Here is a 25,084-nt window from a genome sequence, read left to right as displayed (position 1 = left end):
GCCGACCCTAAACTTTTTTTTCCAAACTCAAACATTTTTTTTTCTTTTTGGTGGTAAAGGACAGGGTGAGAAAATGAACAACAAAAACGTGTGAAAACAAAAGTCCGCTGACGATTTGTAAATGTGTTGAGTGTCTTGTCTCTATGTATAGTGAATCCAGTCTCTTTGTGCGATTTTTAAAGTTAGTTTTATTGGTCTACATTTGGGGTAAAAAATTAAAAAATTAAAAAAATCCCTACCTACCGACCCTATTTTTTTTAGCCATGTTACCAGAAACAGACAATTTTTTTTTTTTGCCCAATGTTGAACTTGAAGTGCACAGAGGAATGTGGTGTCCAGTGTGACTTTCAGAAAGCAATCTTCCTAGTGTATGTTCATTGTTACGGGATAAGGTGACTGTGATTGTGTTTGGTCTTGTGACAGAACAGAACACAACTTTACATTTACCGTACGTCGACCCTAGCTATTGATGTGTACATTGTTGTTAAACAGTTGTTTGTTGTATGTTTATCAGGGTTTGCTAGTGTGTGATAGGGTTCGTGTTCGTCTGTAGATGTTAGTTTCTTTGTTAGTCCTGTGTTGACAACTCTTCGACAAGTGCTTAGAACTGTACCCACGGAATACGCGCTATATAAGCTTCCTATTGATTGATTGATTGATTGATTGATTGATTGATTGATTGATTGATTGATTGATTGATTGATTGATTGATTGATTGATTGACCCAGTGGTCTTTGAAGTAGACAAGCGGGCAAACACTTACGAAACAGACAAGCAAGTTTCGGGGACAATTTTGAGATGGGTTCATCATCTGTGTCATAAAAGAGTTTGTCTGTCTACTCAAGAGACAATTTGGTAGGTGAATGGTAAATGTAACGTTTTGTTTTGTCATAAACTAAACGTTCTAATAATAACCTACTATTGGAACCGGCATGGTTGGCCTAGTGGTAAGGCGTCCGCCCCGTGATCGGGAGGTCGTGGGTTCGAACCCCGGCCGGGTCATACCTAAGACTTTAAAATTGGCAATCTAGTGGCTGCTCCGCCTGGCGTCTGGCATTATGGGGTTAGTGCTAGGACTGGTTGGTCCGGTGTCAGAATAATGTGACTGGGTGAGACACGAAGCCTGTGCTGCGACTTCTGTCTTGTGTGTGGCGCACGTTAAATGTCAAAACAGCACCGCCCTGATATGGCCCTTCGTGGTTGGCTGGGCGTTAAGCAAACAAACAAACAAACCTACTATTGTTTTTTTTTTAAATCTGAATTTTGAAACGAAAGCAGTCCATCTGGTTATGGATGAGTGACAGAACAGTTGTTCTTTACAGATTCCGATGCCGAGGACCCAATACCCAAGAAGAAAGGAAGAAAAGGGAAGAAAGAGGCTGTCGTTGTGGATGATTCAGGTTTGTGCTTAGTGATATTGTGACCTTACTTCTTTCGAGGATAATAAAAAGATTAAGCCACTTGTGATAAACTGTTACTTAGTCAAGTTAGTAGTTAGCTCCTTGTGGCATTGCGCAATACATCGCGGGCAATGAGAGGCTCGTGTTAAAGTTTACGACCTATGGTTTCTCAGTTGCAGTGCCGCAAGGTACTTTACTTTACATTAGAAACGATGATGTGAGCAGTAAGACTAAGAGAGGAAACATATTTTGTTGTGCAAAGTACTTGAATGAATAAAGTGCAGAAATTTACCTCTAAAAGGAGTGGAGTGAGTGAGAGAGAGATTAAATCAAGCAGCCAACATTGTTTTCTAAGTAGTAAAGAGTAAACAAATGAAAGTACAAATGTGACCCTCCACCACGGAATGAGTCGGATGTCACCTCGCGCGGTTCTGCGCTAGGCCTAATATACATCCGCGGTGGCAGGTATCACTGTGAGGGTCACCTTAGTCACAGGCTTATAATTCGAAAAGTGTTCGCTCTTTTCTGAAACGGTTTATACCACTGGATAGAGCATAATCAACTCTTTAAGAAAATGTAAAAATATAAAAATCATACAAAGGTGACATGCAACTCATTCCGTGGTGGAGGGTCACAAATGTGAATACAAAAACAAATAATTGAACAAATAATGCTTTGCGCCTTCCACTAATTATAATACTAATTATTACTATTAAAATACTATGCTCCATCAGAATTTGGTTGAGGGGCTCAAATGACCCAAAATATATATTTTTCCAATGCTTGTTTGTTTGTTTGTTTGTTCGTTCATGGGCTGAAACTCCCACGGCTTTTACGTGTATGACCGTTTTTACCCCGCCATTTAGGCAGCCATACGCCGCTTTCGGAGGAAGCATGCTGGGTATTTTCGTGTTTCTATAACCCACCGAACTCTGACATGGATTACAGGATCTTTTTCGTGCGCACTTGGTCTTGTGCTTGCGTGTACACACGGGGGTGTTCGGACACCGAGGAGAGTCTGCACACAAAGTTGACTCTGAGAAATAAATCTCTCGCCGAACGTGGGGACAAACTCACGCTGACAGCGGCCAACTGGATACAAATCCAGCGCGCTACCGACTGAGCTACATCCCCGCCCCTTCCAAGGCTCAAATCCTGCACTTCGATCTATGAGTTTGTACAAACTCAAAACACAAAGACATGATACAGATGGTTGTCCGTTGATACAGATGGTTGTCCGTTGATACAGATGGTTGTCCGTTGATACAGATGGTTGTCCGTTGATACAGATGGTTGTCTGTCTCCACTTCAAAGACCACTGGGTCAAAGCATACGGAATACAGAATATAGAAAATGTATTGCCCAAGTTTGGGAATTCGTTTTGACACAGTTATCACTCCATTCACTCTAGCCAAGCACACCTATTAAAAGTACAGTAAATCAATTAGTAAATTATGTAATGTTTTGTTTTGTCATAAATTAAATGTTCCAATAACATACCTTGTTATTTTATTCTGAATTTTTTAAGGTAAGCAGTCTATCTGGTTTGGGATTTATGAGTTTGTATAAAGGCCATCGCAGATCTGTATTCTAATACTTCTACACATTTGACTTTCACACGTTACGCAGATGAGGACAAGACACCCAAGAAGGGAAGTTTGGACGCCTTTGTCATCCACAATGCACCAGCAGCGAGCAAGGAGCCAGAGCCAAAGAAAGAGCCGCGGGAGAAGAAGAAGTGTGTGAGCGCTGTGGATTTCTTTGGTGGGGGAACGGTTCAGAGGACTGAAAGAACCACTGCAGTCAGCAAGAGAAAAGTGGTGGGTGTAAGGAAACACATTTCTCTGTCTTGGTTTCTGCATGTTGTTTCATGTGTGTATATGTTGTTTAAAGATTTTTGTGTGGAAAATGACTGGTAAGCACACCTGTTTATCCATATGGTTTCGCCGTATTTTGTACGCAAAGTTGCCAAGGATACGACCAATACCTTTGGAGAGAAAAAAATACCTTAAAAAAAATCAAGTTTGATCGTCATCACTTAATGGAAGAAGAAGAAATTGAAAGTAGGTTGCCAAACCTATTCTCGCGATAGCCCAGTGGATAAAATCCATCTTTGACGAATGGTCAATGTAATCATGTGAGACGTGATATGACAAGATTTTATCTGCCGCCATTGTTGTCGTTGAGTCCAGCATGTTGACGGAAATGTCGAAGCGAAAAGCAGTAACGCCTAAAAGTTCCACTTCTGAAAACAATGTTATTGCTGCCCTTGAAGCAATAGCTCATGAACGTTTCTTGTGAGTTGCAAAATACTCTCAATATTTTGAAAATACGCTGAATCTCGGTGAAAAGTACACCAAAGTCAAAGTGTGGGTAAGCAGGTCTGGGTAAGGTTACTTTGAAATGTGTGTGAAAAGATGTCATTTGCCAGTTGAGGAGAAACAGATACTTTCCTGCCTGTCATCAGAGTTTTCCCCCCTACTGACCATGTACTTGAATTGATGTGAGGAAAAGTTAGATTAAAATCACACGTCCATGGCATAGTCTGTTTCAGTTTGTGACTAAGGTATTTTTTCTTTGAAGGCGGAGACGGTGGACCCCGAGTTCCATGATGACGATGACTTCAGCAAGACCTTGGAACAGCTGGATAAACAGCATGCCAAGAAGGTACATCTCTGGTGGCTTTGCTTCTTGTTGAGGTGTTAAGGACGAGCGTGGCTTTGCTTCTTGTTGAGGTGTTAAGGACGAGCGTGGCTTTGCTTCTTGTTGAGGTGTTAAGGACGAGCGTGGCTTTGCTTCTTGTTGAGGTGTTAAGGACGAGCGTGGTGGCCTAGTGGATGAGACGCCTGCCTCCCGTGCGGCAAGTTGAGTGTTTGAATCCCTGCTGCACTTGGTTTGTTTGTTTGTTCGTTCATGGGCTGAAACTCCCACGGCTTTTACGTGTATGGCCGTTTTTACCCCGCCATTTAGGCAGCCATACGCCGCTTTCGGAGGAAGCATGCTGGGTATTTTCGTGTTTCTATAACCCACCAAACTCTGACATGGATTACAGGATCTTTTTCGTGCGCACTTGGTCTTGTGCTTGCGTGTACACACGGGGGTGTTCGGACACCGAGGAGAGTCTGCACACAAAGTTGACTCTGAGAAATAAATCTCTCGCCGAACGTGGGGACAAACTCACGCTGACAGCGGCCAACGGGATACAAATCCAGCGCCCTACCGACTGAGCTACATCCCCGCCCTGCTGCACTTGGTGAGTTAAAGGTGGAGATTTTTTCCAATCTCCCAGGTCAACTCTTGTGCAGACCTGCTAGTGCCTTATTCCCCTTTGTGTGTACACGCAAACACAAGACCAAGTACACACAGAAAAGATCCTATACTCCATGTCAGAGTTCAGTGGGCTATAGAAGCGCAAAGATACCCAGCATGCATTCCCAAAAATTGGCTGCCTAAATAACGGGGTTTAAAAATGGACATTACATTTCAAAAAACCCAAATACTTGTGCAGTGGGAATCAGAGCCCATGTATGCAGAAGCAGAAGTTTTGGTGTAGGAAGAAGATCCTTGTTGTGGTGATCTGGTTGACCCTATTTTTATGCTGTAAACCATAAAACTTTTTCCAGCTGTCAACAACAACAAAAATCATTCTGACGGGCGCAGTGGCGTGGTGGTAAGACGTCGGCCTCCTAATCGGGAGTTCGAATCCCGGTCGCTGCCGCCTGATGGGTTAAGAGTGGAGATTTTTCCGATCTCCCAGGTCAACTTATGTGCAGACCTGCTAGTGACTTAACCCCCTTCATGTGTACACGCAAGCACAAGATCAAGTGCGCACGGAAAAGATCCTGTAATCCATGTCAGAGTTCGGTGGGTTATAGAAACACGAAAATACCCAGCATGCCTCCTCCGAAAGCGGCGTATGGCTGCCTGAATGGCAGGGCTAAAAACGGTCATGCACGTAAAAATCCACTCGTGCTAAAAACATGAGTGAACGTGGGAGTCTAAGCCCATGAACGAAGAAAAAAAGAAAAAATATCTCGAGGGAAATGATAGACAAGAAACATCGGACAACAATTAAAACATGACATTGTGAATTTGTTTTCCATTATATAATGGGCACAGAGATAAAGTTGTTTTTGAGTATTGGTTTTGCTGTACAAATATCAAAAGTGTGAGAGGATGGAGGGAGAGTGTGTGTTATGTTTGTGAGGAAGAAAGTGACACACACATTTATCGGTCAGTAGAGCACAAAGCTATGCAAATATGCCCAAGTACTTTACATTCAAGCAACAAAACATATTTTGTATTATTGTGTGTGTGTTTTGCAGTCCAGGACAGATTCTTCACCGGTGAAAGAAACGGTGAAAGAAGAGGGTGAGAAACATGATTCATAGCTAAACTGCGTGATTTCTGTTCTCGCTCCACTGAATAGTATTTCTTTTGAAAAAATAAACTCATCTTTGAGTTTAAATAAAAGCAGGCTGAATACTAATTATTTACTGATGTTAAGTATGGTAGGTGTATCTCATTGTTAGTGTGTTTGCCCTGACTGGTTGTCATCATTTTTCAAGTTTAAGATTCCCACCATGTGCATGAGTAAGTGTTCCAATTTGCGTTGGCATACATTTTGATAGTAGTTGCAACAGTAAATTATAATTGATATTGCCCGATATGACTGATTAAATAAAAGAAATAAGCAGAAAGAAGGGACCCAGGGGGTTATTAATAAGTGTTCATTGTTATTGTTGTTATGAAGGGCGCAGTGGCGTGGTGGTAAGACGTCGGCCTTCTAATCGGGAGGTCGTGAGTTTGAATCCCGGTCGCTGCCGCCTTGTGGGTTAAGAGTGGATATTTTTTCGATCTCCCAGCTGTGGTCTATTTATGACTTTCCGGGGCTACGAGGTTCAAAAATAGGGATAAAATCATGTACAGAATTCTGTACAGCAAACGCTACCCGAAACCCCATCTAATACGGCGTGTATGACCTTGAGAGCTTCAGTCAACACTTGAATTTTGCAGTGGTAAGGCCTAAAAAAAAAATAGGTGTGGTTACGGTAATCCGACCTACCCTAATTTTAGGGGCCGATCCTTTAACTTTTTATTACATTTGTCAAAACAAAAAAAAAAAAAACAAAAAAAAAAAACCACGAGTGCAAAAAACGCAATGAAAGCGAAAGCGCCCGAGTCGCACACTTATTTCCCTGTCAAGTAGGTTTAATTTGTACACATTAGAAAAAAAAGTTAAAAAAAAAAAAAGTGATTGCCTACCTACCTACCCTATTTTTTTGAGTCACTTGAGAAAAAGTGACTCTATGTAATCGGTCAGTGTTAGTCTGTCCGGCCGGCCGGCCGGCCGCCGGCCGGCCAGCCGGCCGGCCGTCCGTAGACACCACCTTAACGTTGGACTTTTCTCGGAAACTATCAAAGCGATCCGGCTCATATTTTGTTTAGTCGTGACCTCCAATGACCTCTACACTTTAACGATGGTTTCGTTGACCTTTGACCTTTTTCAAGGTCACAGGTCAGCGTCAAAGGAAAAATTAGACATTTTATATCTTTGACAAAGTTCATCGGATGTGATTGAAACTTTGTAGGATTATTCTTTACATCAAAGTATTTACATCTGTAGCCTTTTACGAACGTTATCAGAAAAACAAGGGAGATAACTAGCCTTTTCTGTTCGGCAACACACAACTTAACGTTGGGCTTTTCTCGGAAACTATAAAAGTGACCGGGCTCAAATTTTATGTGAACGTGACTCCCAGTGACCTCTACACTTTGACGTCTGCTTTGGTGACCTTTGACCTTTTTCAAGGTCACAGGTATGTCTTGAAGGAAAAAAATTGAAATATCATATCTCTGAAACTATTCATCGGATTTGATTCAAACTTTATAGGATTATTCTTTACATCAAATTATTTACATCTGTATTGTGTTGTGAATAGCAATTTCTTCCTGTCCATCTGATGCCTCATATAATATTCAGAACTGCGAAAGTGACTCGATCGAGCGTTTGCTCTTCTTGTTTGGCTATGTTACCGTAACCACACTTATTTTTTTTTTGGCCTAACATCCGGTTTGCTCTCTCAGAGCTGAGCATATTTGTCGAGAAGGATCGAGCAGAAAAAATAGATGACTTGGCAGGGATTCGAACTCAAGGCCTCGGGGCCTCGAAATGTCGGGGCCGATGTCTTAACCACTAGGCCACTTCACCAGTGTTCTCAACGATAAAAAAATTGATAATTTTATATCATTCTACGCTTGAATTACCATTCATGCGTTGCAAAAACGTATAAATTGCTATTAAATTACATATTCTTACTCCGAGTCACATATTTAGCATTGACGCAGTCGAGATGCTAGGTACACTGAAACGCTATCCCGTCTATAGTCTAAGGGAAGCAACCCAAGCTGAAAAAGTAGCAAGCTTGCTACCCTGGGTTGCCTCCCGTAGCGTGTCACGCCACAGATCTCGTACCCAGTACGAGACACCCTCATTCGACATCTTTCAGCCAGAGAGACAGGTCGTGCTGATTTCGCTCCTAGGCTGTTGTTTGCTGTCTGCTTGACACCCACCGGCCTTGGCTCCCCGTCTGCTCATTGCTGTTTCTAGCGGTGAGATCGTTTCATTTTGTTGTTGTTTGCATTGCCATTCTGCTGAGAATTTTCTCGTCCGCGGACTTGTGAATTTTACTCGGTAGTTTGTTGCTGTGGCCGCCATTTTGGTCGCCATTTTTCGCTTACACGTGGTGTTTTTCGCTGGTTAGTTTGGGTCCGTGCTCGGACTTTTAGCGTTGACCAGTAGCACTATTACCTCCTTGTAACTTGTACTTTGTGCTAGTTTATTCTGCTGAAATTTTGCGTCCTAGAGACTTGTGTATTTTCAGTAGTCTGTTTTTCTTGCGCGACAGCATGTCGGATAGTGAGAAAAAGAGAGCGGCTAAGGCCGAGAGTAAGGGCAAAGGCCCTGGCAAACCTAAGTCCTCGGCTTCTACTTCTTCGGCTAGGAACCCCACGGTTCACGTTTCTGACCCGAAGACTAACTTCGTTTTTTCGGTGCCCATTTCGGCGCCGGAGGAGACTTCGTCTGGCTCGCGGGCGGCGGGCGTTTCTACTACCACGTCCGTTTTGACCCCGGTACCTGTGCCGGAGGCTGGCACTCTTGTGGCTAGCATTTTGTCCTCTTTGCTTCCAGAAATTCGGACGCTCGTGCGTTCAGAGATGGCGCGGACGGACCCTGTTTCCAGCTCTGCCTCCCTCCCGGGGGTGTGCGACCCTCGGTCGTTGGCTTCCTTTGTTCCTGCTGTTTCCGGCGGCGTTGGTGCTGGAGGCCGTGAGCAGGGAGGCGTTTCTCTTCTCGGCCGGCGCTCGGTGGCTTCCGCTTGCGGGAGTGCACCTGCGCAGGTCCCTTTTGGGACAAGGTCGTCGCAAGGTATGTGCTCGCAGCAGCCGTCCGCGGCAGCTGCACTTCCAGTTCCTGGAAGTAGTGGTTCACTGGACAGCGGACAGACCATGGTCCCTGCCGGTTTGAGCTACGAATTACGTAAGCAGTCGTTCACGGCAGCTTCCCTTCCGGCTCCGGCCGGAAGTAGTGGTTCACTGGAAAGCGGACAGACCATGGTCCCATCCGGTTCGAGCCACGAACTACGTAAGCAGTCGTTTACGGCAGCTTCTCTTCCGGTTCCGGCCGGAAGTGTTGGTTCACTGGTATGCGGACAGACCATGGTCCCTTCCGGTTCGAGCTTTGCCCAGTTTCAGCAGCCGTTTCCGGCAGCTGCCCTTCCTGCCTGGGCGGGAAGTGTGGGTCCAGCTGGTCGTGCACAGTCCTCTGTCACTTCCGGTTCCGGCCTAGGGCTTCCGGGTTGTAGCTGGCAGACTCCACAGCCATGGCATAGCTATGCCGTTGCGTCTGCTCTTCCGGCTCCTCCCGGTTCTTCCGGTTCGGTTCTCGCCGCGTCCGTTGGGATGCCGGCGGATTTCGAATTCGGTCGTTCTCCTGGGCATTCGGGCTTTCTGCCTCTGTTGGATCAGCAGCAGCCACACACTCCGGTGGTGTCTGCTAGCTCCTCCCTTCAGCTGCCTTCGGTTGCTGGCGTTTCTCACCCTCCTCTTAGCCAGGGTGTGAGTTTCGTCGATGACCAACAGGAGGGGCGTTTGGCTTCCGGCCTGTCCTCGCAGCGTCATTTGTCGGGTTCCTTGGGCTATGAGCCATCCCCGTCATGTGGCGTTTCGGACCTTGGGTCTGTGGACGAGGAGCAGCTGCCTTCGGCGGCTCCGGCCAGCTTCAGGGTAGCGCTTGAAGCGGCCGCGGAAGTCACTTCGCGATATTTCCCGGAAGGGGCTTCGTCTTCGACCACGCCTTCGGCGTCGGGTCCGTCGGCGATGGCAGACTTCCGGTGGGCGAAGGAGGAGGACAGCTACTTCCGGTTTGAAGAATCACCGTCAGTGGCTTTCCAGCTTTCTCGTTTGTTCGCCAAGCCCGCTCCTGCCGGCAGCGGGTTGCCTCCAGCAGCAGTTCCGCTTCTGGTGCCGTATGGCACAGCTCCGGAACATGCTTTGCCTTATCTGGCTGCTGCAACACAGGCAGACTTCTTCGTGCCCTTGGCGGCTCAAAGGAAGTTGCCTTGGCCTAAGGCTTCACGGAACCTTCTTTCGTCCTTTGCTCTGCCGCGTGCGCCGCTTCCGGTCACGCCGGCATTGCTACCTCTTTTGACGAAGCCTTTGAAGAAGGATTCCGTTCTCCCTCTTTCGGAGCAGTCTCTCCTGTCCTCTGAGGAGGTGGGAAGGCAGCTCCTGGAACTCAGTTCCATTTCGGAGACTATCCTGCGGGCTCTTTCACGTGCTCTTACAGAATCTTTGGCTCCCTTTACCTTGAGTAAGGAGCAAGATTCGGAGGACGTATCCACACTCCTCTCCACGCTGGCAAGGGTGAACGAGGAACAAATGAGATTGTCCTCTCTGCAGTACGTACATTTTGTCTCGTGCAGAAGGGACTTGTTTCTCACCCACTCCCAGTTCTCTGAGGAGTCGACGAGAAACACTCTCAGATCGTCGCCCTTGGTGGATGGTGCTCTCTTCGGCAACCTGGCCGCTGATGCCAGGAAGCAGGAGATCGACACCAACAGAGAACAGCAGTTCTCTTCCTTTGCGCTTCAGTCCCTGAAGCAGCCCAAGCAGGCTGCTCCTCAGCAGGCTCAGCACAAACAGGCTAAGACCTCTGCTCAGGCACATCCTGCTTCCCGGAAAAGATCTATTGCCCCTTCCCGCGGGTCGGGCAAGAGATCTTTTTCGAGGCGGGGTAGGGGCGCTTCCAGTGGAAAGCCCCACCCCCAATGAAGCGTTCCCGGCTTCACGCCCCCCCCGCCCTCCACCTTGGTGATGGCGGGGGGCCTTGCTCGGGCACTCCCACATTGGCTGGCCGCCATACGCAGCCGATGGTTAGTGGGTGTTGTGAAGTCGGGATTCCGCTTGCTTTGGCTGGGGGACAAGGCCCCTCTTACCAGGTGTCCTCCAGCCATCAAGCCCCCCTTCTCACAGGAGGCAAGGGCCGTCCTCCAGTCGGAGGTTGCCTCACTGATAGAGAAGGGCGCGGTGGAAGCGGTCTCGGACCACAGCTCCCCGGGGTTTTATGGACGGCTTTTCGCGGTCCCCAAAGCTTCGGGAGCTTGGCGTCCTGTCTTGGATCTTTCGTTTCTCAACAAGTTTTTGAGAACGATTCGATTCAAGATGGAGACTCCTGCCTCGGTTCGGGACGCTCTCCGCCCAGGAGACTGGGTGACCTCGATCGACTTGACGGATGCGTACTTCCATATTCTGGTGCATCCCGCCGACCGGAAATGGCTCCGTTTCCGGTGGGCCAGTCAAGTCTACCAGTTCCGCGCACTGCCTTTTGGGCTGTCCCTTGCCCCATGGATCTTTACCATGGTGGTGAGGCAGCTTTGCGCGCTGGTGAGGTCACAGGGGGTGCGGCTGCGAGCATACCTCGACGACTGGCTCATCATGGGCCAGAGCGAGGCTCTCTGCAGGCAGCACACTCTCTTGGTTCTCCGAGAGGCCAGCTTGCTGGGATTCTCGGTCAACCAGACGAAGTCAGAGCTCGCGCCGTCTCAGTCATTCACTTACCTGGGGATGACGTTCAATACGGTCACCTGGACTGTCCAGCCTTCGCAGAAGCGGGTGGACAAGCTCCAGGCTCTCATCCGCTCTACTTCGCTTCTCCTGAGAGCTTCCCTTCGGACTTTGGCCTCCATCCTGGGGCAGATGGAGTCCATGGCCCTGCTGGTTCCACTAGGGAGAGCTCACAAACGCCCGCTTCAGCACGCGCTGAAGCCGTTGGTGGACTCTCCTTGTGTGGATTGGAACACTCTGGTTCCCCTTGGGGATTGGTTCCAGGCTGCAACCCTCCCGTGGCTGGACTCGGGATGGGTATGCAGGGGGGTTCCCATTGTTTCCCCCCCTCCCAACATGGACCTGTTCACAGACGCGTCCTTGCTGGGGTGGGGGGCTCACACGGACCGGCTCACGGCCTCCGGACTGTGGTCTGCGGAACAGAGCACATGGCACATCAACTCGCTAGAGTTGGAGGCCGTGTTTCTTGCTCTGGTCGCGTTCCTCCCTTCCCTGGCAGCCAAGCGCGTGCGTCTGTTCACGGACAATACGACAGTGGCTGCCTACGTGAACAAGCAGGGAGGTTCGCGGTCCCCCACTCTCTCCCGCAGAACGTGCGAGATCCTCTCCTGGTGCTCCCAGCGGGAGATCTCTCTCTCAGCGCGTTACCTGCCAGGGAGCCTCAACACACTGGCGGACGCACTCAGCCGCTCCGACAGGGTGTTGCAGGCGGAATGGACCATCACGCATGGTGCCCTTCTCCGCCTTTGGGCTGTGGCCCCGAAGCCTGTGGTGGATCTCTTCGCCACCAGATTCTCCAGGCGCCTTCCGGTGTTTGTCTCCCCCTTCCCCGATCCGGAAGCGTGGGGGACCAACGCCTTGGACATCCCCTGGACAGGGCTGGAGGCTTATGCCTTCCCACCCTTCCAGCTGCTCAGCCAAGTCCTCAGGAAGGCGGAATTGGAGAGGCCGTCCCTGCTTCTGGTCACCCCTCTGTGGCCGTCTCAGCCCTGGTTTCCGGACCTTCTGAGACTCGCACACGGCCCTCCAATCCCTCTGGCTCTGGTACCAGGCGAACTCGTTCAGCCTCGCACCGGAGTTCCTCACGAGCACCCGCAGTCTCTCAATCTTCACGCGTGGAGACTGTGAGGTCCGCTCTGAGGCGGTCTGGGGCTTCCGACCGCACTTTGGAGTTGGTGCAGCGCTCGCATAGGGCCTCTACCTCCTCAGTGTATTCGTCGCATTGGCGTGCCTGGGTCACCTGGTGTCAGGCTCATGGGCTGAACCCGGTGGCTCCTCGTACTATGCACGTAGCCAACCACTTAGCGGATTTGTCTTCCCAGGGGGCTTCTTCCTCCTCTTTGAAGGTTCGCAGGTCGGCGATTGCCTCGACTCTTAAACAGATCGGTCATACCATCAATGTTAGTGGAGTTGTCGCTGGGGTTATTAAGGGCGCGTCTTTGCAGGACGTTAAGCGCTCTCCTCTGCCCAAGTGGGATCTTTTCCTTGTCCTCGAGTTCTTGCGCTCGGCGGACTTCGAGCCTCTAGAGGGCTCTAGCCTCGCGAACCTTACTCGTAAGGCTCTGTTTTTGCTACTTCTGGCTTCGGCCCGCAGAGGTAGCGAGATACACGCTCTTTCAGGCAGTCCGCAGGACATCGGCCGAGAGCGTGACGGCTCCTTGTCTTTGCATTTCCGGGAGGCCTTTCTGGCCAAGAATCAGACACCGGATCAGCCTTCTCCCTGTGTCCTTGTGAGGCCCCTGTCTCATATTGTGGCACAAGATGACCCAGACATGGTCAATTGCCCGGTTAGGGCCCTGGAGGCATATTTAGCCCGGACTCAACCCATCAGGTCGAGCTCCCAGAGGCTCCTCTTTATTTCCTTGAATACGTCCATGGACAGAGATATCACGAGGACTACCTTGGCCAGGTGGGTGTCGGCTCTCATAAAACAAGCTTATGTGTGGAGTCTGGCACAAAAGGGGGGGGCTCAGCCTGCCTTCCCTCTCCAGTCGGCTAGAATGCACGAGTCCCGGGCATGGGCATCGTCATTGGCTGTTTTGAGGTCCCGAAGACTCGACGACGTCCTGCGCACAGCATACTGGCGTTCAGACGACGTCTTTATCTCGTTCTACTTGAGAGACATCGCCGCGGTATGCCGTGATGGCTCAAGGACCCTCCCCGCACTGGTGGCAGCGGGACAATGCCTCTCCAGATCTTAACAGTGAGTTTGAAATTTTTACTTCTTACCCACCACCTTGTTGGAGTTATCTGCTAAATATGTGACTCGGAGTAAGAATATGTAATTTAATCGAAAATTTTTAATTAAATTTTCATTTGATTAATATACTTACCCGAGTCACATAAGTAATTCCCTCCCACCTTCCCCGCTTGTAGTTTCTTTGGATTCTAGAAGTCGAATGAGGGTGTCTCGTACTGGGTACGAGATCTGTGGCGTGACACGCTACGGGAGGCAACCCAGGGTAGCAAGCTTGCTACTTTTTCAGCTTGGGTTGCTTCCCTTAGACTATAGACGGGATAGCGTTTCAGTGTACCTAGCATCTCGACTGCGTCAATGCTAAATATGTGACTCGGGTAAGTATATTAATCAAATGAAAATTTAATTAAAAATTTTCGATTAAAATTTGCCTTTATTTGCAAACATGTTTCACGGAATTGCAGTACATGTTTACACCGTCATGTTACACGACATTCGCGCCATGCAAATAGCTGCGATATCTCTATTTACAACATGCAAGAAAAATGACAAGAACAGTAATTGAATACCCGTGTGACTTGGAATAATAGGCCGTGAAAAGTAGGATATGCGCTGAAATGGCTGCGATCTGCTGGCCGATGTGAATACGTGATGTATTGTGTAAAAAAAAAAATCCATCTCACAGGGCATAAATAAATCCCTGCGCCTTGAATATGTGCGCGATATAAATTGCATAAAATAAAATTAAAATAAAAAATAAGAATAAATCCCTGCGCTTAGAACTGTACCCACGGAATACGCGCGATATAAGCCTCATATTGATATTGATTGATTGATTGAATCTCTCCAAAGCTCTGTGCAGTTGAAAACAGACATCTAAGAAATAGTTATACATGTATTCACTTCTGAACAATGGGCGGATAGAGATATAAATCATGCTGCTTCAAGAATAACATAACATGAGTTCATATCAATGTTTTTCCTTCTTTTTCTCGATTGGCGCAGTAGCCTAGTGGTTAGGACATGAGACACGAAGTCTCGAGGTCGAGAGTTTGAATCTTCGCCGGGGCGTTTATTTTTTCCCTTTGATCTCTCTTGAAGATAAAATATGATCAATCTTGAGAGAGCAAACCGGATGTTATCCCTGCAAAATTCAAGCGTTGACGGAAGCTCTCAAAGTCGTACATGCCGTATAGGTGGGGTTTCGGGTAGCGTTTGCTGTACAGAATTCTGTACATGATTTTATCCCTATTTTTCAACCTCGTAGCCCCGGAAAGTCATAAATAGACCACAGCTTTAACCCCCTTTGTGTGTACATGCAAGCACAAGACCAAGTGCGCACGGAAAAGATCCTGTAATCCATGTCAGAGTTCGGTGGGTTATAGAAACACGAAAATACCCAGCATGCCTCCCCCGAAATCGGCGTATGCTGCCAGAATGGCGGGGTGAAAACGGTCATACACGTCAAAATCCACTTGTGCTAAAAACATGAGTGAACGTGGGAGTCTAAGCCCATGAACGAAGAAGTTATGATGATGATGGCTGATGGGTTCATTTGTTTGCAGGAGGGCTTGCTTCCAGCCTGGCCAGTAAGCTGGCCACCAAGATGAAAAGTGACAGCCCAGTGGCGGCGTCTCCAGCCAAGCATGACACCAACAGCAACATTGTGCCCGACACGCCTGACTTCAGAAAGGTCGGTTGTGTGTAGGCACAAGTTGGAGATGTGTAGCACCTTTTCTTTAACTCCATTTTGACGGGCGCTGTGGCGTGGTGGTAAGACGTCGGCCTCTTAATCGGAAGGTCGTGAGTTCGAATCCCGGCCGCGGCCGCCTGGTGGGTTAAGAGTGGAGATTTTTTCGATCTCCCGGGTCAACTTATGTGCAGACCTGCTTGTGACTTAACCCCCTGCAAGACCTTTAAGACCTGCACAAATTGAGAAAATCAGGTCTTAAAAAAGGAGTCTGAAAAAGGGGTAGATTTACAGAGGTTATGAACAGAAAGTCTGATAAAAAACGCTTGCGCTGGACCCGAGTACTCTTCAGACTGGCTCGCTCCCCCAGTATGAAAGTTTTTGTCTTGTGCACGTTTAAGACCAAGTGATTGCTCTGTGTGAATTACAGGCATTCCCTTTGCTATATAAGTACATTGCATGCGAGCCGAGGATGTGCGTGGTGACTGGCCTTTCTCTTTTATTTGATCACAGTGAAAAATATACTGCCGACCCTCTTCATAACTGGTGAACTGGTGGCCCACGAAGTTCTTTTACTGTCCTGGCTCGCGGATTCTTGCATTTATCACGCCCCAGGGAGTTTTACCAAATTCTTTAATGTAAAGTGAAGGTAAAAGACTGAAACATATGTAAACAAAGGAAACCATAAGAAACAATACAAATTAATATGATAAGAATCTAAACACAAAATCGCGACCTCTAAACCACCGCAGTCGCGACCGAGCAACCAACGCTTGGTAGAAAATGGGGTACACAACAAATCAAATTATTCAAACACACAACGCGCAAAGCCTGGCAAATCGTCTCGCATGCGAGACGCATGCTTTTTATGAGCTATATTTCTTGTAAGTGTGTGACGCGTTCGGCTTTTCTCGTCAGTGTGTGACGCGTCCGGCTGTTCTATCAGGTCAATGGCTGCGTGTTGCCCCGCCGGTGTGAACTCCTCCTACGGCCAAGTCGTTTTTGTGGTTTATTTCGCATTTAGGTCCCAGGTAACATTATGAAGTTTTAATACGATCAATCGGACCTATTATCAAGTTAGTGTATCAACTTTTGAACGAACTGTGCCTAGTAGTTTCCCAGCAATAAGCTGTTAAGTGGAGAAAGACACACACACAGACAGACACACAATGGGGGGCCCGGTAGCTCAGTTGGTAGAGCACTGGACTTGTGATCGAAAGGTCGCAGGTTCGAATTCGGGCCGGGACGGACACGGGTCAACTTTATGTGCAGACCCAGAGACGGAAGCCATGTCCCACCCCCGTGTCATCACAATGGCACGTAAAAGACCTCGGTCATAATTCTGCCATAAATGCAGGTGGCTGATTACACCTAAACACGCAGACACCTGGGTAGCGCGACTCCGTTGCTGCTAGCTTTCCACTGGGAGGAAGCGACCCGAATTTCCCAGCAATGGGACAAAGTAATGAAAATGAAAAAAAAAAAAAAAAGATTAAAGTCTGCTGAGCCCAAGTACTAGCGTACTCGGGGATAAAGCCGAGTCTTAAACCAGGGGGTGTTGAAGGCCACTTGACAATGTTTCTCAACAATCAGAGATAGCATGGATGGTTGAGCTTTTTATCTGATCTGAAGCTGAAGCCAAGTTTTGATATTTTGCTTAATCTAAAGTCTTCTACTGACAGATGTATTTGTGTGAATTTCCTTTGCTAATTTCTATTGTAAGTGTGCAACCCAATTCTAGTTACTTAGTGGCATTGTTTTGTTAGTGCAAAAGTAGAGGTCGTCACTGGTGCTCTATAATAATAATAATAATAACGATTACTTATATAGCGCGTAAACCTCGTGGTGACGAGCCCAGAGCGCTTTACACTTACAGTGGCACTTCATATGGTAACACTGCTAATAGTAATATCGAATCATTTTTTTTCTATCCTCAGGATGTGGATATGTATATATACAGAATTCAAGAAACTCTTTCCTCTGCACCACTCCACACAATGAAAGCTGGAAAAAAATGTAAAGTTTGAAAAGCTTATTTATACATCACAATAAAAAGTTCAACACCAAGCCAGAATGTCTCATCTTTTGTTTCCAAATATACGTATATATATATGATTGATTATTCTGCTTCAATAGAATTACCAACTTCACTTTAGCAATGTCATCAGTGAAATGGATATAAAAAAAACCCACATGCAACAGATCACAGAAACTGAATCAATCAATATGAGGCTTATATTGCGCGTATTCCGTGGGTACAGTTCTAAGCGCAGGGATTTATTTAAGAATTTTTTTTTTTAATGCAATTTATATCGCGCACATATTCAAGGCGCAAGGATTTATATATGCCGTGTGAGATGGAATTTTTTTACACAATACATCACGCATTCACGTCGGCCAGCAGATCGCAGCCATTTTGGCGCATATCCTACTTTTCACGGCCTATTATTCCAAGTCACACGGGTATTTTGGTGGACATTTTTATCTATGCCTATACAATTTTGTCAATCGTGGGATCTTTAACGTGCACACCCCAATGTAATGTACACGAAGGGACCTCGGTTTTTCGTCTCATCCGAAAGACTAGCACTTGAACCCACCACCTAGGTTAGGAAAGGGGGGAGAAAATTGCTAACGCCCTGACCCAGGGTCGAACTCGCAACCTCTCGCTTCCGAGAAAGTGAAACTAGTTAGCAGTTATAAAGATACATCAGACAGTACAGTGGAACCTGTCTGTAACATTACAACTATCAATCAATCAATCAATCAATCAATATGAGGCTTATATCGCGCGTATTCCGTGGGTACAGTTCTAAGCGCAGGAATTTTTTTGGTTTTTTTGTTTTTTTTGTTTTTTTTGATGAATCTACCCATGGAGACTGACCCAAAGTGCTTGTTACAGACAGGTGGTCGCTTTTGAAAGGTAAACAAAAAGAACAAAGCTTGTCTGGGATCCCAAACGACATGAGGCACAGCGCTGTTTTAGAGATCAAATAACCAAAGGGGAGTAAGCGCTCTATATGCATACGACATGTGCAATAGAGTAAATGCGAGTTATGCGGAACCAATCTCCTGGCACCTGAGAGAACAACAAGCATTGAAATGAACAAGCGACTTTCATCCTCAAAAAAAAAGAAGAAAAAGAAAGTCCCTTGTTCAGAGGTGGTCGCTAGGGCAGGACATCTTAATTTAGAGGTGGTCGCTAGGGCAGGACATCTTAATTTAGAGGTGGTCGCTAGGGCAGGACATCTTAATTTAGAGGTGGTTGCTAGGGCAGGACATCTTAATTTAGAGGTGGTTGCTAGGGCAGGACATCTTAATTTAGAGGTGGTTGCTAGGGCAGGACATCTTAATTTAGAGGTGGTTGCTAGGGCAGGACATCTTAATTTAGAGGTGGTTGCTAGGGCAGGACATCTTAATTTAGAGGTGGTTGCTAGGGCAGGACATCTTAATTTAGAGGTGGTTGCCAGGGCAGGACATCTTAATTTAGAGGTGGTTGCTAGGGCAGGACATCTTAATTTAGAGGTGGTAGCTAGGGCAGGACATCTTAATTTAGAGGTGGTTGCTAGGGCAGGACATCTTAATTTAGAGGTGGTCGCTAGGGCAGGACATCTTAATTTAGAGGTGGTCGCTAGGGCAGGACATCTTAATTTAGAGGTGGTCGCTAGGGCAGGACATCTTAATTTAGAGGTGGTTGCTAGGGCAGGACATCTTAATTTAGAGGTGGTCGCTAGGGCAGGACATCTTAATTTAGAGGTGGTTGCTAGGGCAGGACATCTTAATTTAGAGGTGGTCGCTAGGGCAGGACATCTTAATTTAGAGGTGGTTGCTAGGGCAGGACATCTTAATTTAGAGGTGGTTGCGAGGGCAGGACATCTAAATTTAGAGGTGGTTGCTAGAATTTAGAGGTGGTTGCTAGGGCAGGACATCTTAATTTAGAGGTGGTTGCGAGGGCAGGACATCTAAATTTAGAGGTGGTTGCTAGAATTTAGAGGTGGTTGCTTGAGCAGGACATCTTAATTTAAAGGTGGTTGCTAGGTCAGGACATCTTAATTTAGAGGTGGTTGCTAGGGCAGGTTCCAGTGTACTAAGAGTTGTACCCAATGTCCCTTCAGACCCCCAGGAAAGGAAGAAGTGGAGGGACACCCTCAGCCACACCCGAGAAAAAAACCAACGCCGACAACATGGAAGTTGACAAGGAGACGGACAAACCAGTGCCGTCTGTTGCTGAGAAGAAAACTCCTTTGAAAACTGTGGAAAAGAAGACTCCGGCAAAATCTACAGAGAAAAAGACACCACCGAACTCTGCACAAAAGGTGAGGAGGATGTAGTACAGTGGAACCCCCCATTCACCACCTCCAAAAAGATGAGAAATTCTCAAACTGGGGCTAAATTTACACAGGATCTCGACAGAAAATCTGCAGAAGCAGGGTCTACAGAGGGAGGGTCTACAGAGGGAGGGTCTACAGAAGCAGGGTCTACAGAAGCAGGGTCTACAGAGGGATACAGAGGGAGGGTCTACAGAGGGAGTGTCTACAGAAGCAGGGTCTACAGAGGGAGGGTCTACAGAGGGAGGGTCTACAGAAGCAGGGTCTACAGAGGGAGGGTCTACAGAAGCAGGGTCTACAGAGGGAGGGTCTACAGAGGGAGGGTCTACAGAAGCAGGGTCTACAGAAGCAGGGTCTACAGAAGCAGGGTCTACAGAGGGAGGGTCTACAGAAGCAGGGTCTACAGAGGCAGGGTCTACAGAGGGAGGGTCTACAGTGGGAGGGTCTACAGAGGGAGGGTCTACAGAAGCAGGGTCTACAGAGGGAGGGTCCACAGAGGGAGGGTCTACAGAGGGTCTACAGAGGCAGGGTCTACGGAGGGAGGGTCTACAGTGGGAGGGTCTACAGAGGGAGGGTCTACAGAAGCAGGGTCTACAGAGGGAGGGTCTACAGAAGCAGGGTCTACAGAGGGAGGGTCTACAGAGGCAGGATCTACAGAGGGAGGGTCTACAGAGGGAGGGTCTACAGTGGGAGGGTCTACAGAGGGAGGGTCTACAGTGGGAGGGTCTACAGTGGGAGGGCCCACAGAGGGAGGGTCTACAGAGGGAGGATCTACAGTGGGAGGGTCTACAGAGGGAGGGTCTACAGAAGCAGGGTCTACAGAGGGAGGGTCTACAGTGGGAGGGTCTACAGAGGGAGGGTCTACAGAGGGAGGGTCTAAAGAGGGAGGGTCTAAAGAGGGAGGGTCTACAGAGGGAGAGTCTACAGACGGAGGGTCTACAGAGGGAGGGTCTACAGAAGCAGGGTCTACAGACGGAGGGTCTACAGACGGAGGGTCTACAGAGGGAGGGAGTCTTGAGCCGGGAGGGGGTGGGGGTCCTAAAGTTGGGTTTCCACTGGACATGTTTGTTCATTTGTGTTGTTACTGTTTTTTTTTAACAATGTTGTTTTAACTTCAAATGATGATTAAAGAGAAAGCAAGACAGAGACCAGTGATTTTCAGTTCAGCACACAGCTCGTCTCCCTAGCATGTAACCTTTACCATGATGATACAAAACAATGTAATAATGTAAATTTATCGAGATGGCCATATTGGGACATTTTCAGAATGTTCAGGCTGTCTTTGGTGTGACCTTTCTCCCTACTATGAAAAGCTTTTGCAAACCTGAAATGATGGCAAAGTTTGAGGCGATGAGAAATAAGTTTTGGTGTTTCACCGATTGCTTACATCCAACGATATCCTTGCACTCTCATAAGATCTGTCATGTTTTGGGTGTGGGTTTTTCTGTGCATTTTCTGTTAAGTAATCGAAAAATGTGATTTTTACAGGAGGAGTCTGGGAAAGGTTCGGCCAAGAGAAACTGGGGAGCGTATCGAAGTTTCCTGAACCGAGAGGGGCCGGCAGCGCCTGGTTCCAAGGAAATACCAACTGTGAGTACACACTGGTTCCTTCCTTCCTGGTTCCGGTCTGTTTGTCAGTATCATGTGGGCGTATTTTATACACCACTTTTGCTTGTTTATGTTATGGTAATAAGCCATCCTAGTTACTTTATGTCACCCGCCGGGGGCATCGTAAAAATGACTTATGGTCTGCTGAAATGTAGAGAGAACTTTTCCAGTGCCTTGCTTTTGAAGGCATCTATAAATATGAGGACGAAATAACTTTTAATAGTTATCGCTAATTGTTGATGTGGCCAGTGTATGATTGTGTTTATAGGCTCATAAATATGAGGACGTAAGTACTTGTAACAGTTATAGCTTACTGTTAACAATAACAATAACAATAACAGCACTTTAATATCATATTCTTACTCCGAATCACATTAGCATTGAGTCACCTGAGATGCTTATCACTGAAAAACGCTTACCCGGCTAAAGAATTTAAAGGGAAGCAACCCCATCACCAAAACGAAAGTGAAAGTAGCTTTGGTAATGGGCCAGTACACCGGGAGTTACCTCCCATACGGGTGTATGCCACGTCACTTCCTCTAGGAACACGTGCCTATTATCATACGTCTTTTTCACCTCGGAGAGGACGGTTCACTTTTTGACGCTCTGTGGCTGACCTTGTGTGTTTGAGTGACACCCGCCGGCCACGTTACCCAGCTTGTCTGCTCGCCTTGCCTACAGTTTGGTGAGCTCGTTCCCGTTTGTTGTTGGTTGTTTGCGCTGTTTCGTTACTGTACGTTGTCCGTTTTTTACGGACTTGTGTGTCAGTGACTTGCGTGTTTCGCCATTTTGTTGTGTGAGTTAGTTAGCTAACTCGTGTGACTTTGCTAGTAGCTCTGCGTGCCCTCTTTCTGTTTGGGCAAGTGTAGCTTTAGTATTTTGTTGACGCGTAAGCGTGTGTGTTTACTGTGTTTTCAGTCGTTTTGACTTACGTTTCAGTAAATCTTTTACTTTGCCACGTGTTGTTGACGTTTGTGTCAGTGTCTTGCGTGTCGCCATTTTGTTGTGTGAGTTAGTTTTCTAGCTCGTGTGACTTTGTTTGTAGCTCTCCGTGCCTCTGCTTGTGGGGCAAGTTTAGCTATAGTATTTTGTTAACGCATTAGTGCGTGTGTTTACTGAATTTTCCAGTCGTTTAGACTTATGTTTCAGTAAATTTTTTTTCGCGTTGCCACGTGTTGTTGTCAACATGTCTGATTCAGACAAGCGCCGTGGCAAGTCGGACCCCAAGGGGAAAATTAAGGCTAAGTCTTCCTCTTCCAAAGCAACGTTACTTGTTACAGACCAAGAGCGTAACACTTTGTTGGCTGTACCAATTTCGGCGCCTAGCGCTGTTACTACTTCTGCTTCTTTTGCGGCGCCTAGCGCTACTGTTACTTCTGCACCTGTCTCTACATCGGAGACTTCGTCTTCTTTGTTAGCACCTGGACAAGGTGCGTTGGTTTCCTCTCTGTTAAAGTCACTGGTTCCAGAAATCCGCAGCTTGGTGCAGGCAGAATTTCAGCGTTCCGTCGCCAGCAGTTCGGCGTTTCCGGCATCTGGCAGTGACGTCCGGGCATTGGCTTCCGTGTCTTTGTCCTCCACTTCCGGCTTGGAGCAGCGTCCTCCCTCTTCAGCGTCGGTTGGTAAGCAGAGCTGGTCCGATAGCCCTCGTGAGGCGACTGGACGTTCTCCTTCGGGGGACAGCTCTTTCGCATCGGGTCACGACCGATACATTGCTGATCTTTCATTTCCGGCGATAACCTACGAGGCCCCGGACTTGTTCGAACAGCGGCGGCAGTCGGTTTCGACTGCCGCATTTCCGGCACTTGCCGGAAGTGATGATCCGTCCGCTCCGGCACGCTACGGCGGTCGCGGCAGGATGGAGTATTCACTGACTTCCGGTCCTTCCGGATCGCGAAGTCAACCAGTGCAGTCTTCACTTCCGCATTTTGCGGTTCCGTTGACTACACTTCCGGTTTCGGCCGGAAACGCTTCTTCCTCTTCTGGTGGTTCCTTCCGGATACCAGATAGTGGATTACAGCGTGCGCCTTCCGGCTTTCAAGCGCCTAGGCTTGAGCAGGCATCACTCCACTCAGTCGGGGGAGTGACGTCAGCTCATCCAGCTCCGGTTTTTGCGGATGGTCGTCCTGCTTACCCTTTACCTTCACAGGGTTTTGGGCGGCAGGATGACGTTAGTGCTCAGGCTTTTCCGGTTTCCGGTTTGCCAGGGCATGCTTCTGCTTCCGGAACTGGTGACTTCGGTCATGGTTCCACGTGTGACTATTCTGATGCTCCATCAGTGGTCAGCGAGGAGTCGCGGGGCGTGTTTCCGTCGAAGCTCAAGTCTGTTCTTGACGTCGCGGCGGAAGTAACGTCTCGTTATTTTCCTGAAGGGGTGGTGGCTGCGGACTCTTCCGCATCATTCGTTCCTTCTGCCATGGCGGACTTCCGGCCGGCACAGGAGGATGTTTCTTCCTTCCGGTTCGCCGAGTCTCCGTCAGTGGCTTACCAACTTTCGCATTCACTGGTTCGTCCAGCACATGCGGGGAATGGTATTCGGCCAGTGCCTGTTCCGTTACTGCTTCCTTTTGGTCCAGTTCCGGAATCAGCTCAGCAGTGGGTGGCTTCAGCTGCCCAAGCCTCTTCCTTCGTGCCTACGGCCAATAGGAAGCTTGGCATGCCCAATCAGAGCCAGAATTGGCTGGCGTCTTTTGCACTCCCTAGGGCTACCCTTCCGGTTTCCCGGGAATTGCTGCCTCTTCTGACTAAACCGATCAAGCGTGATTCGGTTTTGCCGGTTTCCGAGGCTTCCCTCCTCTCTGCTGAGGAGGTTGGACGTCGGCAGATCGAACTGTCCTCCATTGCGGAGACTCTCGTTCGGGCTCTGTCTCGGGCATTGACCGATTCGCTAGTTCCTTTCACTCTCAGTGAAGAACAGAATGCGGACGATGTCTCTGCGCTTTTGACCGCATTGGCCAAGGGCAATGAGGAACAATTGCGTCTTTCCTCCCTGCAGTACACCCAAGCGGTACTCTGCAGGAGGGATCTCTTCCTCTCGCAGTCCCAATTCACGGAGCTGGCTACTAGGGAGACCTTGAGAGTCTCCCCGGTCTCAGAGGAGTCTCTCTTCTGTCCGCTGGCACTGGATGCCAGACAGAAGGAGATTCAGTCAAACAAGGACAGTCAGTTCCTTGACTACACTCTGAAGGGGGTGAAACAGTCTCAGCCTTCTAAACAGAAGCAGGCTCAGACATCGTCTAACCCCAAGCCAGCTCAGAAGCGGCAGGCTTCGCCGGCCGCTCGTGGTGGGAAGAAGAGGACGGCATCGGGGAGGGGGCGTGGCGGCTCTGGAAGTAAGCCACACCCCCAATGAAGCGCTCCCGATCTCACCTCCCTCCCGCCCTCCACCTTGGTGATGGCGGGAGGCCCCTCCCGGGCACTTTCTCGTTGGATGTCGGTAGTAGACAGCCAATGGATTGTGGGAGTGGTGAGTTCGGGCTTCCGTCTACTCTGGCGGGAGGAAAAGGCGCCTCTTACCCGAGTGCCTCCGCGGTTCAAGCCCCCCTTCTCGCAGGAAGCACGTTCCGTCTTGCAGTCGGAAATTGCCTCCCTGGAGCAGAAGGGCGCGGTGGAGAGAGTTCGGGTCCACAGCTCCCTGGGATTTTACGGGCGTCTGGTCGCTGTTCCCAAAGCATCAGGAGGATGGCGTCCCGTGTTGGATTTATCTCTCCTCAATACTTTCTTGAGGGAGATAAAA

General features: G+C 48.2%; 1 protein-coding gene across 2 annotated transcripts in view; it reads left to right on the top strand.

The window, feature by feature from the left end:
• Positions 1-25,084, top strand: part of LOC138980428 (replication factor C subunit 1-like) — a 69,032-nt gene that overhangs the window by 3,869 nt on the left and 40,079 nt on the right. Inside the window, exons 4-10 of one of the 2 annotated variants that reach the window (XM_070353310.1) lie at positions 1,323-1,400; positions 3,030-3,220; positions 3,984-4,067; positions 5,726-5,771; positions 15,288-15,415; positions 19,528-19,728; positions 21,232-21,330. In XM_070353310.1, coding sequence (XP_070209411.1) covers positions 1,323-1,400; positions 3,030-3,220; positions 3,984-4,067; positions 5,726-5,771; positions 15,288-15,415; positions 19,528-19,728; positions 21,232-21,330 — 827 coding nt within the window. Of the gene's footprint in view, positions 1-1,322; positions 1,401-3,029; positions 3,221-3,983; positions 4,068-5,725; positions 5,772-15,287; positions 15,416-19,527; positions 19,729-21,228; positions 21,331-25,084 lie in introns of both variants that reach the window. The other variant, XM_070353309.1, reaches the window with a different exon arrangement.

The sequence above is a fragment of the Littorina saxatilis genome, linkage group LG11 (assembly GCF_037325665.1).
Source record: "Littorina saxatilis isolate snail1 linkage group LG11, US_GU_Lsax_2.0, whole genome shotgun sequence".
Taxonomy (NCBI): Eukaryota; Metazoa; Mollusca; class Gastropoda; order Littorinimorpha; family Littorinidae; genus Littorina; species Littorina saxatilis.
This window is presented reverse-complemented; position numbering and strand designations above follow the sequence as displayed.